A 14,739-nucleotide genomic window follows, 5' to 3' on the forward strand; every position below is an offset into this window, starting at 1 on the left:
TTTATTTGGAGTTGTTTGCATGCATGAGTAGGGTTATTACTGCTAGGCATGCCTATTAGGATTTAGTAACATGTTATTACTTGTTCATGAGAATATTGAGTTTTCTTGCTAAGCTCCGGCTCACGGGTGCCATGTGGTGCAGGTAAAGGCAACACAAAGCTCGACCATCCTTGAGTTGGAGAGCTTAGGTGACGATGTGTACATAAGCGACTGCTTGACCGCCACGGCTGATGGTTTAAAGAGGAACTAGGGTTGAACCCTAATTTGCCGCTTAGGTCGGCTGATTGTAAATATTTTATTGTAATTAACCTTTAAAATATATTTTCGGGATCCCAATGTATACAGTAAACGTTTTAGTGAAACGTTGTATCTTTAACCAAAATTTTTAACCCTAAACCATTAATCATACTTAGTTACACGATTATGACCAAATGACTCGATTAACGAGTTTAACACTGTTTAAAATGCACACTGTAACGGTCCCTGGGTAGTAGGGCGTTACAATAAATTACCATTTAGTTAACAAAAACTTATTAACAAATGATACTAGCTAGGATATTACATAGTAATTTTTAAATGAAAAATTATTATTTAGTTTCTGTTATTTCCAATTTTGGATATGATGACGTGGTAGCCAACGTGGACAAGATAAGTTGACTGGGTTGATCAAAAGGGGTAAAATGACCTAACTTTCCCCAAGTCGTTAATTGTGACATCGCCATATTCATATCCAGCGAGATGGGCTTTATGTGATGACAAGGTCACCAAACTTCCTTAACTTCACATTTTTAGCCATTCAGGCTATATACTTAGATTGCGTGTGCCAGGAGATTACCCAATTTGGTGGTTACAATGTTAGAGACAACCCCACTCATGCAGGGATTTAGCCATACTAGGAATAGTGCTGTACCATCAAACTCAACTACCACTCTCCCACTACAAATACTAGAAGACGAAATCATAAAGGGTTGGTTTGAATTTTGTAATTAATAGCATTTACTCTCTATAACTTATCCCAATCAATCTAGCTGACTAAGTGGATGTATGTCATTACTGGTCGAACCACTATAATCAGTATCTCATTTACTATTACATTTATTGCTATTACGCTATGCACAAAAGTTATCACATCCTGTCATTTTATTAGTTGTCCAAAAATCGAGTCAACAATCTCCATATTATTTACATGTGAACTATATTAGTTTTTTTATTAATTAAGCAGAAAAAAAACTTAAATGTTACTTTCAAATCATAGCAAAAAATATGCATTTTGGAGACTCTTAAATTTAATTTTTATTTAACCAAATTAAAAAGCAACTACAAAGTTACTTTTCAAACACAACACAAAAATGACACATTTCAATCATCTTCTCCGGTGACGATGAGAAACTTATACTTGCCATATATCAAAATGATCCCTCAAAGAGTAGGTCACGATAGTACCACTATTGAGCCAAAACAACTAGCTATGTTGCTGAAAAAAATCCTATAAAGCCACAAATATCCCCACAAATTTGTCGGGAAACATTGATAATATAAGCGAAGTGGGTGACTGAGTTTTGTTCCTCTTGAAAAGCTCATTCTAATGGTACCATCCTTGATGCCCGTGGTGGCTGGAGTTCGTCGAAAAAGCTTGTCAAATATCGCTAGCACGACCTTTGACGACGCGTGTGTTGGTGTTTGATGGCTAGTTTTCGGCTGTGGTAGACACCTTTTTTAGTAGACCAGCGTGTGAAGAGAGAGTGAGTGAGTGTACATTCAATATTTTGACATTGGGTATGGTAAATCTGGTAGTTTTGTAAATTAAAAATCTTAATGTAATTTTTGTAATTAAAATGAAAAATTTACAAGTGTTTTGGGAAGGGAAATTTCAATTTATATGCTTGATAAAAGTTATAATTACAAAAAAATGCTAGGCATATTAAAATTTACAAAATAATGCTATTTTTTTGCACTTTACCCAAAATGTCCTTTCCACTTCTTCCTCACTTCTCATTTCTCTCTTCTCTCTTCCCTCTATCTCTCTCTCTCTCTCTCTCTCTCTCTTATTTCACTCTCTCTCACCTCACAACACCACCACCACACTAAATATTATATTTCGAATAGATTTGGACATGATTTTTGGGTTTTTTTTGCGATTTTTTTTCAGATCTGAAACTCTGAAGTCTGCAAAAAATCGACCTTGCTCGATGGTGGTTCGATGGTGCTCGATGCCAGCTCGATGAGACCTTCAAAATCATGATTTTTCATGAAAAAATGACTTTGCTCGATGGTGGTTCGATGGTAGTTCGATAGTGGCTCGATGGTGCTCGATGCCAGCTCAATGAGACCTTCAAAATCATGATTTTTCATGAAAAAATGACTTAGCTCGATGGTGGTTCGATGGTAGCTCGATAGTGGTTCGATGGTGCTGGATGCAATTCTTGTAAGAGACATAATTTTTCACTCGGGTGTCCGTTTGGGGTGATTTTTTTTTATTTTGGGTATTTTTTCAAGATCTACATGTTTGACATGTTAATATGCACATTTGTGAAGTGTAACACTTGTACAAAATACAAAAGTGCAAACATACCTCATGTTTAAGACATCTTTTGGTATATTTTTAAGTTTTAAACTTCCCAAATGTGCATATTAACATGTCAAACGTGTAGATCTTGAAAAAATACAAAAAAAAAAAAAAATCGCCCCAAACGGACACCCGAGTGAAAAATTATGTCTCTTACAAGAATTGCATCGCAGCACGATCGAGCACCATCGAGCCATTATCGAGCTACTATCGAACCACCATCGAGCTAAGTCATTTTTTCATGAAAATCTTGATCTTGAAGGCCCCAGTGAATGGTGGCTCGATGGTGCTCGATGCCAGCTCGATGAGACCTTCAAAATCATGATTTTTCATGAAAAAATGACTTAGCTCGATGGTGGTTCGATGGTAGCTCAATAGTGGCTCGATAGTGCTCGATGGTGCTCGATGCAATTCTTGTAAGAGACATAATTTTTCACTCGGGTGTCCGTTTGGGGTGATTTTTTTTTATTTTGGGTATTTTTTCAAGATCTACACGTTTGACATGTTAATATGCATATTTGGGAAGTTTAAAACTTAAAAATATACCAAAAGATGTCTTAAACATGAGGTATGTTTGCACTTTTGTATTTTTTACAAGTGTTACACTTCACAAATGTGCATATTAACATGTCAAACGTGTAGATCTTGAAAAAATACCAAAAATAAAAAAAATCACCCCAAACGGACACCCGAGTGAAAAATTATGTCTCTTACAAGAATTGCATCGAGCACCATCAAACCACTATCGAGCTACCATCGAACCACCATCGAGCTAAGTCATTTTTTCATGAAAAATCATGATTTTGAAGGTCTCATCGAGCTGGCATCGAGCTACTAAGGTCTTATCGAGCTGGCATCGAGCACCATCGAGCAAGGTCGATTTTTTGCAGATTTGAGAGTTTCCGATCTGAAAAAAATCGCAAAAAAAACGCAAAAATCATGTCTAAATCTGTTCGAAATATAATATTTAGTGTGGTGGTGGTGTTGTGAGGTGAGAGAGAGTGAAATAAGAGAGAGAGAGAGAGAGGGAAGAGAGAAGAGAGAAATGAGAAGTGAGGAAGAAGTGGAAATAACATTTTGGGTAAAGTGCAAAAAAATAGCATTATTTTGTAAATTTTAATATGCCTAGTATTTTTTTGTAATTATAAAAAGGGAATTTACTTATTTGGTACTCTATATTTTTGCAAAGTATTATTTTGGTACTATCTGTTTTCAATAATGCTCATATGGTACCCTGTATTTTAAAATTATACATATTTGATACCCTAGACTCAGATGGTACCCTATATTTTTACAAAGTATTATTTTGGTACCATCTATTTTCAATAATGCTCATATGGTACCCTGTATTTTAAAATTATACATATTTGATACCCTAGACTCAGATTTGAATGATAAATTTTTTTTAATATGATCAAACTGTCATCAGTTATATGTAATTAAATAATTAAATTTAAATTTATAACTTACATAATTGACAGCAGTTTGATTAAATTGGTAAAATTTTATTAATTAAATTTGAGTTTAGGGTACCAAATATGTACAATTTTAAAATACAAGGTATCATATGAGCATTATTAAAAACATAGAGTACCAAAATGATACTTTGCAAAAACACAGATACCAAATGGTTACCTACCATTATAAAAATGATCAAGCATACAAATTAAAATTTCCCTTTGGAGCAAATGGGAGCTCACACATACGACCCGACCCGATATTGATCAAACCGGGTTTGGAGGAAAAACAATTTTCAGATTTTTATTTTTTAAAGTTTAGTTCTAAAAGTGGGGAATATAAAAAGAGCCCAGCTCTGAGCGAGAGTAGAAGGAGAAAAAAGGTTTTCTTGTAGAAGAGGAAATAGCTTTGTTCGCTCTTCTGTAATCTAGGGTTTTCTCGACTTCATCAATAACTATGGCGCCAGATCCGAACAGCGCCGGTGGTAGTGGCAGCGCCTCACGGAGTGAGTCCACTGTCAAGGCCCCGGCCAAAGACCTAAAAAAGAAGGACGATAAGAAGGACGAGGATTTGGTAATTTTTCCTCTCCCAATTTAATTTTACCCGGATTTGGTTTATTTTCCTGTTTTGTTGCTGATGAAGCGTATGGAAGAAACGAAGTGAATAGCATTTTAGGATCAATGTTAAATTTAGGAAGTGATACCTAGTTGATGAGCTTTTTTCAAAATTCATGTCCTTGTTTCTACATTTTCGAATTCTCCTATTGATTTAAATATTGAAGCTTTAATTTGTTGGGGCTTTGCGATATGATGTGTGTTTTGTAATCAATTTTTTCTTGGCGCAGTCCGATGAGGACCTGGCTTTGAAGCAGCAGCTGGAGCTGTATGTTGAGAGGGTTCAGGATTCTGATCCTGGATTGCAGAAAGTTGCTCTTGAGAGTATGAGGTAATCCCGTTTTACTAAAAATTTATAAAGTATTTGTAAATTCTGTGCATAAATTCAGTGATGCCGGATGCTTTTCCCCTGCTGTACTTTTTATTTGTTTGTTTTTTTGTTTTTTCGGCTTTCCAGAATCTTTTTGGCTTTTCTATATAATTTTGATTTTTGGAGGGTTAACTGTCGAGCATAACCCAGAATAGATTTCAGAGATTAAGGTGAACTCTTTTACCTTCTAGCAGAAGAGTGTATGCTGAATTAACTTAAAGTATCACAGTCAGTTCAATAATACAGAAAAATATGAAGAAGTAGAACCGAGTAGTGCTAACAATTAGTGATTTTTTATATATTAAATTTGAAGCCTGCCTTTGATTAAATGAAAAACTAGTCTTTCTGGAAGTGTTATCTGTAATTGTATTCTATACCTAATTTCTTTTGACTCTTGATTCTTTGTCTTGAAGAAAAATTAACTGAAGGGAGTTAGTCGGTTGGTGCAATTAGATAGAAACATGACCGCAAGTCTTCCTGTGCTAAAGATATTGTTCTTTGAAACCTTTGTAGAATTCTGTGTTCTTTTACCTAGTTCAAACTTCAGATTTCATAGCATTTATTTTTATTTCCATTTTCTGTTCAATGTCTGGAAAATTGGTAATGGCCTTATATTTTTTGCTACAATTGTGGGGACAATCCTTTCGGTGGTCATGCTCACATATTTGCATATGTTTGGACTTTTTAGCCACAATGCATGTGTTGATACGTTTCCTGTCTTATGGCTTTGCATTGAATGAAATTTTATCATATAGGCAGGAAATTCGTACTTCAACAAGTTCAATGACCTCTGTTCCAAAACCACTAAAGTTTCTTCGACCCCATTATGGAACTCTAAAAGCTTATTATGAGAAAATGGCAGCGTCAGATGTGAAGGTATGATGCCTATAATAGGTTCCTTCTTTGTTCATTTACTGTAGTTTTATTAATTTTTTCTCTTATATTGCAGAAATATCTAGCAGATATATTATCTGTCTTGGCATTGACCATGTCTGCTGAGGGAGAACGGGTATGCTTAATTATCTTACACTTTCTCTTCAATAGGTTCTCATATTATGTCTGGAATAATTACTTATTGGTCAAATTTTACCTACCGTGTTCTGATGTTAAAGAATTCTTTATAAACTTTTAATCTGAATGCTTGTTTTCAGCAATTTAATTTGCTAATTTTATTTATGAACTCTTTCAGGAAAGCCTGAAGTACAGATTGCAGGGCTCAGAAGGTGATATTGGTTCATGGGGCCATGAATATGTCAGGCAAGTTTCACTTGATTGAAAGGAGTTGTTCAGATTTAGTGTTCACTGTTGTAACAAGTTTGAATCTGTTTAATAAGATTTCTCCTATGTTTTTAGTGTTGGCAACATGATTAAAGCTGGTTTCAATTACAGTTTCTCCTATGTTTTTACTGTTGGCGACATGATTTAAGTTGGTTTTAACTTTCAGTTTCAATAGCAATCATATCAGATTATCAATCATAATGGTTTATTTTTATTTAAATAGGAATTTGGCAGGAGAAATTTCTCAAGAATATGCTAAGCGACAGGTTCAAAATCTATCCTGTCAATGTACTCAATGTTTGTTGATAAATTACTAAAGAAATAGATGCATTCCTGCATGTTTTAAGAAGTTCCTCAAATGTTCTTCTCACTTGCTATTGCAGACTGATGAGGAAGCTATTGACGATCTAATGGAACTTGTACAACAAATTGTTGCTTTTCACATGAAAGTAAGTCCAATGATGAATTCTGTATTTCATCTTTTCCATCTTTCATAGATAGGAAAACCAGTCTTTCTGTGGGCTAATACAAATTATTGGTAGAATTTATTGTATTAACTTATATTTAATCGCACAAGGGAAGCTAATATATAATATATATGTATTTATCAATTTGTTCTGGTTTGCAGCACAATGCTGAACCTGAAGCTGTTGACCTCTTACTAGAGGTAAGATGACCTATTACTCTGTTAACATTTTATTATTAAATATTGTTGTTTCTTTTTTGGGTTGGTAGGCTTATGAGAACTTGTGCCATATGAAAACTTTTAGGTTGAAGACCTTGATCTGTTAATCGAACATGTTGACAAGACAAATTTTAAAAGAACTTGTCTCTACCTCACCAGTTTAGCACGGTATGTTGAAATGGGAATATTTGAGATATTTAATAATAAGATTGTCTCGTGAAAAAGAAATCAAAAGTTTCTGCTTATTGCCTGCAGCATTGCAAAATTTCTCTTTCTTACCTTCTTGTATTAACTTGGTTTCTCCATTTTTAATGCTATACTGCAGATACGTACCTGGCCCAGATGACATGTTGGTTTTGGATATTGCATACACTATATACCAAAAGTATCAAGAATATACAAACGCACTTCAAGTTGCTCTTTTCCTTGATAATTTGCAGGTTTGCACTTCAATTACGTTTATTTAATTTCTCTTTAAAATATCTGCTGCTTGTTTCAAATGAAACTGTGTATGAGTGAGTTAAAGTATTGTGTATTAAGTGGGATGTTCGCATCTTTGCAAATTGTAATGAATAATGTGACATTATTTAATTATAATTTTGTGAATGTTGTGCTGCAGTATGTAAGGCAGCTATTTGAGACTTGTCCTGATCTTCAGCGAAAAAAGCAATTCTGTTACATCCTTGCTCGGCAGGTAAGTGTTTTTGTTCTTCATTTTCTTTCTTAATGACCAGAAATTGTTTGTACTGTCCTTTGGGAATAAAAAATGGCTGGATTTTATCATTTGTGCTTGATGTTGCTAGTGGCACTGGGATGGAGAGGTTAAGGCCATAGAAAATTGTGTTTCTTTAAATATGGATGGAGTTTGCTAATAATATTTCTGTGCTGTGAAGGGTGTCCCTTTTGTGCTTGATGAGGAGATGGTTCCAGAGGATGAGGAACGAGAAGCACTGCAGGATATCATCAACAATGCTAAGTTAAATGAAGGTTATCTAAATCTTGCTCGAGATATTGAGGTTATGGAAGCGAAAACCCCTGAGGATATTTACAAGGTTAGAAGTTTGAATTTTTTGAGTCTATTTAGTGTGAAATATTGATCTCTTTTTTATTTATATCATATCTAGTCTATTAAGATTTCATATTCTATAGATTTAACTTATAAAATGAAAAGAATATCCTGCTGTGGAGTTATTTCACGGTGTCTAAGACATGTTTATTAGGCTCTTTTTTGTGGAACAATTACAATTTTTTGGGTAAATTGTTTCCCTTGTCAATGTATTAGTGTGTTGCATACTATAATCTAGTATATAGAAAACTTAAAGCTGGTTGTTGAATACAACATATTCAATGCCCGAAAAGGTTGTTTAGCAGTTTCCTTTTCCTATCTTGAGAATGGAACTCCTTTTGCTTGATTTAATCTTCTGTGTCATTGTCAACTTTTACATGATCTGTCCTGAAAATGGAACAGTTTCCTATCCTGAAAAGGGAACACGTTTTTTGCTTGATTTGATCTTCTATCATTTGTAAATTTGTACATAAGCAATAAAAAGCTGAAGCCTTTTAAGTAAAGTGTGGATATTCCTTGGGTTTGGATTACATACTAACCTACCGGGCATGTCCTCAAATGTAATTTCATTAACTTCACTTCAGTTGCCTTTTGATAAGTCAGTGTTAAGAATCAGATTATACTGCCACTTGGGGCTAGCTCAAGTGGGAGGGGGAAGGGGTTCGATCCCGTATAAAAAAAAGTTATTACTGGTATTACTTATGTTGTATGAGCTACTCGAGGCTGGCTCAAGTGTTTAAGTGTATGAGGGGTGGGGGTTCTAGCCCTCGTAATGTATTAAAAAAAATACTTATGCTGTATCACTAGTCCTGAAGTGAGTTGACTGATTTTAAACATGAATTTGATGTATCATGATTTACTTGGGTGTTTTTAGGCACACTTACTTGATGGCCGGGCAAGTGCTGGTGCTAGTGTTGATTCAGCTAGACAGAACTTGGCAGCAACATTTGTTAATGCTTTTGTAAATGCCGGCTTTGGTCAGGTAAGTTGTTTATGGTTAATGTACTTCTAAAGTTATGTTTGGATGTATATTTAAATGATAGATATACATATTTATACTCCAGGATAAGCTGATGACAGTCCCATCAGATTCCTCAAGTGGTGGTTCTTCAGGAAACTGGCTTTTTAAGAATAAAGAGCATGGGAAGACAAGCGCTGCAGCAAGTTTGGTGCGCCTCCTTTTTCCTTTTAAGTTATTTACCTTTGTAGTTATTTACTAGCTGTGTACTTAATGACAGTTAATATTCTGTTTCCTTACTTGTAGGGTATGATTCTATTATGGGATGTCGATTCAGGACTTGCACAAATTGACAAGTACTTCCACAGCAATGATAACCATGTGATTGCTGGTGCCTTGCTGGGAGTTGGGATTGTTAATTGTGGTATCAAGAATGATTGTGATCCTGTAAGTTGCCTTAATGTTAAAACTTCTGGGAAGCCTGTAACCTTTGATAGTTTTTCTAAATCTTGTTTTGTTTAATCAGGCATTGGCACTTCTAAGTGACTATGTAGATAAGGAGGATCCTTCTATTCGAATTGGTGCAATTATGGGCTTAGGAATTACCTATGCTGGTACTCAGAATGAGCAGGTGAAGTTTCTTATTTTGTGGCAGCATAAATTTGCTCAACCACAGCAACTTTGTTCTTCATTACAAACATGTCCTCTCTTTCTTTCTTTTCTTTTTTTTTTTGTTCAAATGTTTAGTGTGAGCTTGGATTCCAAAAATATAACATCAACCCGCCTGTACAACCATAATCTCTGCTGGTTCATGATAAACAAACAGTTATGCAGCGTAATTGCCTTGACATTGAAGCTAACTTATCTCAACTTTGTCAGTTACGGTACAAGCTGACTACCATACTTAACGATGCAAAAGCTCCTCTTGATGTGATTGCATTCACTGCGATCTCATTGGGCTTGATATACGTTGGTTCATGCAATGAAGAGGTTGCTCAGACAATAATATTTGCATTGATGGACCGAAGTGAATCAGAGTTTGGGGAGCCTCTTACTCGGCTATTGCCTTTGAGTCTTGGTCTTCTATATCTTGGAAAGCAGGTTAATTGCTCAAGACTTTTTGGCAATCTATTATGATTATTTTTATTCAACCCTTTGAAAATGTGTTTTTCCTTGCTTGATTAGTGTTTGATATATAGATTTCATGATCCAAATCAGTACTTACAAACCTTTGAATAGTATCTTTTATTTACTGGAATACATTATTCTGACTCCTTTTTGGAATCTCTTTTTGTCTGCCTCTACAGGATAGTGTGGAGGCTACTGCAGAAGTTTCAAAGACATTTCACGAGAAAATCAGAAAGTATTGTGATATGGTTCTGCTTTCTTGTGCTTATGCAGGAACAGGGAATGTTTTGAAGGTAATATTTTCAGTGTCATTGTTGCGCTGCCGTATGAAATCTCTCTTGCATGTAATGAAGTGGCTGACTTTGTGTCATGCACAGGTTCAACACCTTCTGAGTCAATGTTCCGAACATCTTGACAAAAGTGAAACCCACCAGGGACCTGCTGTACTTGGAATTGCTATGGTAGCAATGGCAGAGGAATTGGGTCTTGAAATGGCAGTTCGCTCTTTAGAGCATCTCTTACAGTATGGAGAACAAAATATCCGTCGAGCAGTTCCTTTAGCACTTGGCCTCCTTTGCATATCAAACCCAAAGGTAATCTGGTTAGGTCAAACAAACTTAGAAACCTCTGCTTTATTAGGTTGTCTGTCTCTTTTAAATGATTAGATGTATCCATTTATTATGTAAATTGCAAATCCTACTTTATTGCATTTTTAATTGATTAATGTTTATAGTTTATTCAGAACTCTTTATAGTTGCGTTTTCAGACTAACTTTATCTGAGATAGTTTCCTGGTTGCAAGTCTTATTTCCTAGTCTTTTGTTCAAATTAGGACTCCTAGTTAAAGATCCGTTGATATCTCTTGTGATGTTTTGCCAATTTTTTCTTGTGTATTTTTTGACCAGGTCAATGTCATGGACACATTAAGCAGACTTAGCCATGATACAGATTCAGAAGTAGCCATGGTAAGATAATATTGCGTATATGGTTAAAACAAACCTGTTAAACTTCAGGGCTAATTTATTCTCCTGGTTTATGCTTCAGGCAGCAGTGATCTCTCTAGGTTTGATAGGTTCAGGGACGAACAATGCCAGAATAGCCGGCATGCTTCGCAATCTGTCGAGCTATTACTACAAAGATGCTAGCCTTCTGTTCTGTGTAAGGCATCTTATGAACTGTCTTTGACCTTTTGCTTGTATACCTGTGATTTTTGTAGTGTTCATTTCTATCCTTTGATTACTGTTTCAGGTACGTATTGCTCAAGGTCTAGTGCATCTGGGAAAGGGTTTATTGACCCTGAATCCGTTTCATTCTGATCGTTTTCTGCTATCACCGTAAGTAACTGGCTAGCACAGCAGTGCAAGTGTTAAAACTAATCCATCATCTTCTAAAAAAAATATCATATTTAGACTTTTTCTTCTTGATCTTGTTTTGAATACAAGAACATAGTTTTTTCATGTTCTACCACCAGCACCTATTTATAAATTTCTATTTATTGGTGTAGGACTGCGCTTGCTGGAATTATAACCATGCTACATGCATGTCTTGATATGAAAGCCATCATCTTGGGGAAATACCATTATGTTCTGTATTTCCTTGTTTTGGCAATGCAGGTTGTTGTCTAATCACTAAAAAACTCTTCTGTATTTTAGGCAATTTAATTTCTTCTTGTGGTAATTTGGTTTTTTAATTGTGATAGCCGAGAATGTTGATGACTGTGGATGAGGATCTCAAACCATTGTCTGTACCTGTTCGAGTGGGCCAAGCTGTTGATGTTGTTGGCCAGGCTGGTCGTCCTAAAACAATAACTGGTTTCCAGACCCACTCTACACCAGTTCTTCTGGCTGCTGGTGACAGAGCAGAGTTGGCTACTGAAAAGTACTGGGATAATTCTCTTTAAAAATTTGCTGAATAAACCTTTTGCTGCTGTCCATTTCACACCCCTAATAACAAATGCTTTGTGTTTATGCAGGTACATTCCCCTTTCTCCCATCCTTGAAGGCTTTGTCATCTTGAAAGAAAACCCGGATTACCAAGAAGATCACTAGTTTTTCCAACCATGACATGAGCTAGGGATTGCTTTACGTCTCTCCACGCTTCGATGGGCCATATCAACGCCAACCCTTGTGTGTTGAGGATCGAGTCTTGATGCAAGGGGGCCCCAATGCACCTTTATCTTTCTCCAATTTGGCCCCCAAAAGAAAGCCAGATCATTAATGGAATTAGATTGTGGTATACTTTTTTGAATTCTGGAACAGGAAAGGATGTGGGTGGACCCTTCTTCCATGCTAAAATTTATTAGTTTGCTGCGAGAGAGCATTGTTTTTTTTATACATTGATTATACTGTAATATGGCTACTAAATTAGGTGGTACTTTGCAAATGAATGATGCTACAGTGAGATAATATATTAGTTTCAATTTAGACCACCATGAAATTGGCTGTTATGAATTTCATGAGATGATATATTACTTTCAGAACCTTTATGTTTTGTTTGAAAAACCTCAAATTGGTAATAATTTAACTAGGAGTGTCCCAGTGTTTCTACTAAGTTCCTCTCTCTTTTTATCATTCCGAAAATCAATTTGGCGAGCAACATCATTACTTAAAATCGAAGTCACAAAAGTACTAAATTTTGGGTTGATTTGTGAATACATAATTTTTGGTCACCTTCTGAAGCATCCTTTCAAGATTGCTCGACTCTTCCACCTATGAGCCTTTGTGTTTTGTATATTGCTTAATTAAACAAATCTAAAATAAAATCAAAACCCTAAAATGTTTCCAATTCTTTCTCTTCTTCTTGCCTCCATATTTTTCTTTTTCCCAAGTTTGTCTGTCATGGGATCTAAAGTTGGAGATGGAGGTGCGACCTAGTGTGATTTGAGGCTAGAGAAGAGGCTCAAGATCCAGCAAGGTTCGAGTGGATCTCGACGACATATGGTGTGACTGTGGTGGCTGAGATCTGGCAAGTTTTGTGTGGATGAGGCGACAAGATAAGGCAGAGATCTGATGGGGCGACGGGTGGAGGTAGAGATCCGCCGGTTACAAAACTTGGATGGAGCTTAGAGGACTACAGAGATCCGTCAGGAGGAGGCAGAGATTGGCAACAGGGAAGCGATGAGCTTCACGATAAATCTTGACTGGGTTTTGTTCTTAACAATTTTTGTGTGATGATTATATATGTGTTTGTGTTTGTTGGTAAGTTTCCCTTATTATTACTACAATTTTTTTATTTGAATCTTACTACCTGAATGTTCTTCGTCCCTGCTTAATTTTGGAAGATTTTTAGCTTTTGTGGGCTTTGTTTAATCTAATAATTGGTTTAAAGCTATGGTTTTTGAGTTCATTTTTGGATTTCTAATTTTTGAGTTCATTCATAAATGCATTGTGATGGTGATTATTGAATGTATTTTTAGTTTTTGATTCGAAGATGGGTATTGTTGGAGATGTTGTCGATAGGATGGAGTGGTTGGATTGAGGTGTTGGAGCTAGAAAGATCGTTGGATTTGTGATTTAACTAGGTTCTGTTGTTTAATCTGGTTTTTAACATTCAATGTTATTTTTTGTTTGAAGAAATCTGGGGTGAGAAGAAATATGGGTCATGAGATAGCTAATTTTTTAATTTTAATTCTTGTCAAGATTAATTTTTTTAATATTTTAAAGTTATGATTTAAATTTAGGTTTTGAGATTAGTGCTTAGGGTTAATTTTAATTTTTTATTATATTTATTTTAAAGTTTAATTTAATTAAAATATGATTTTTATTATTATTTATAAAAAAATTTTATTCATTTTGAATTTACTGAATCATTTAATTGAAAAACCTAGGGGCATTTTGGTCATATTAAAAAATATTTTGACCAAAATCTAGTCTAGGCCAGGTATCATTTTGTTCAATTTTGCAAAATACGAGGTCCAAAATGTCATTTAACAAAACATAGGGGCCGATCGAGTATTTGAGCAAAACACAGGGGCCAAACTGGTATTTTTCCAAACATTATTTATGGTTTTTTTAACAAAAATATATGATAACATTTTAGATCATAAACTACACTATTTAATATATAAAACATTCATGATATTATTCAAATCACACATTTATAATTGGAGAAGAAACTTGTTTATTCTTTATAGAAGGCAAATATTATTCTAATTTCTTATATAGTTACATAATCATACTATTTGTACACAAACGATACTTATATATAATTTATTTATAATGTTTGCTGTTATTTAATACGAATATATATTTAGTTAAGTTACATTAAGTTTCTTTATACATATCAATAATAAATTTTGTAATAAAAATTAAGAATATGTATTATATATTATTATAATAATGATATTTTATAATATTTGAATTTATATTTATATTAATATAATTATTAAATATTTAGTTTTGTATAAAATATTATTATAATAATTATATTTTATAATATTTGAATTTATATTAATATAATTAATAAGTATTATTTTTAATAACTTTTAAGTGTATATTCTGTTAAATATTTATAATATTTTCTTAAAGTTTACAAACAAAAAACCATTAAAACTAATAATTTATGTTATCTGTACACTTTTTATATATAAGAGATATATTAATTCGTTGACCTATTTGC

The 14,739-nt window shown here is 34.5% G+C and overlaps 1 protein-coding gene across 1 annotated transcript; it reads left to right on the forward strand.

Moving 5' to 3' along the window:
- Positions 1-4,380: 4,380 nt before the first annotated feature.
- On the forward strand, positions 4,381-12,672 carry LOC133817435 (26S proteasome non-ATPase regulatory subunit 2 homolog A). The gene is made up of 25 exons (XM_062249950.1): positions 4,381-4,597; positions 4,869-4,969; positions 5,764-5,884; positions 5,958-6,017; positions 6,198-6,265; positions 6,510-6,552; positions 6,670-6,735; positions 6,915-6,953; positions 7,057-7,139; positions 7,297-7,411; positions 7,591-7,665; positions 7,865-8,023; positions 8,912-9,019; positions 9,102-9,206; positions 9,302-9,442; positions 9,522-9,626; positions 9,875-10,096; positions 10,303-10,416; positions 10,501-10,716; positions 11,028-11,087; positions 11,167-11,280; positions 11,371-11,456; positions 11,627-11,735; positions 11,822-12,000; positions 12,095-12,672. Exons 1-25 carry the CDS (start codon positions 4,481-4,483, stop codon positions 12,168-12,170), a joined length of 2,682 nt encoding a protein of 893 aa, XP_062105934.1. The 5' UTR covers positions 4,381-4,480; the 3' UTR covers positions 12,171-12,672.
- The last annotated feature ends 2,067 nt before the right edge of the window (positions 12,673-14,739 follow it).

This window comes from Humulus lupulus, chromosome 2, assembly GCF_963169125.1.
Source record: "Humulus lupulus chromosome 2, drHumLupu1.1, whole genome shotgun sequence".
In the NCBI taxonomy this organism is placed as follows: domain Eukaryota; kingdom Viridiplantae; phylum Streptophyta; class Magnoliopsida; order Rosales; family Cannabaceae; genus Humulus; species Humulus lupulus.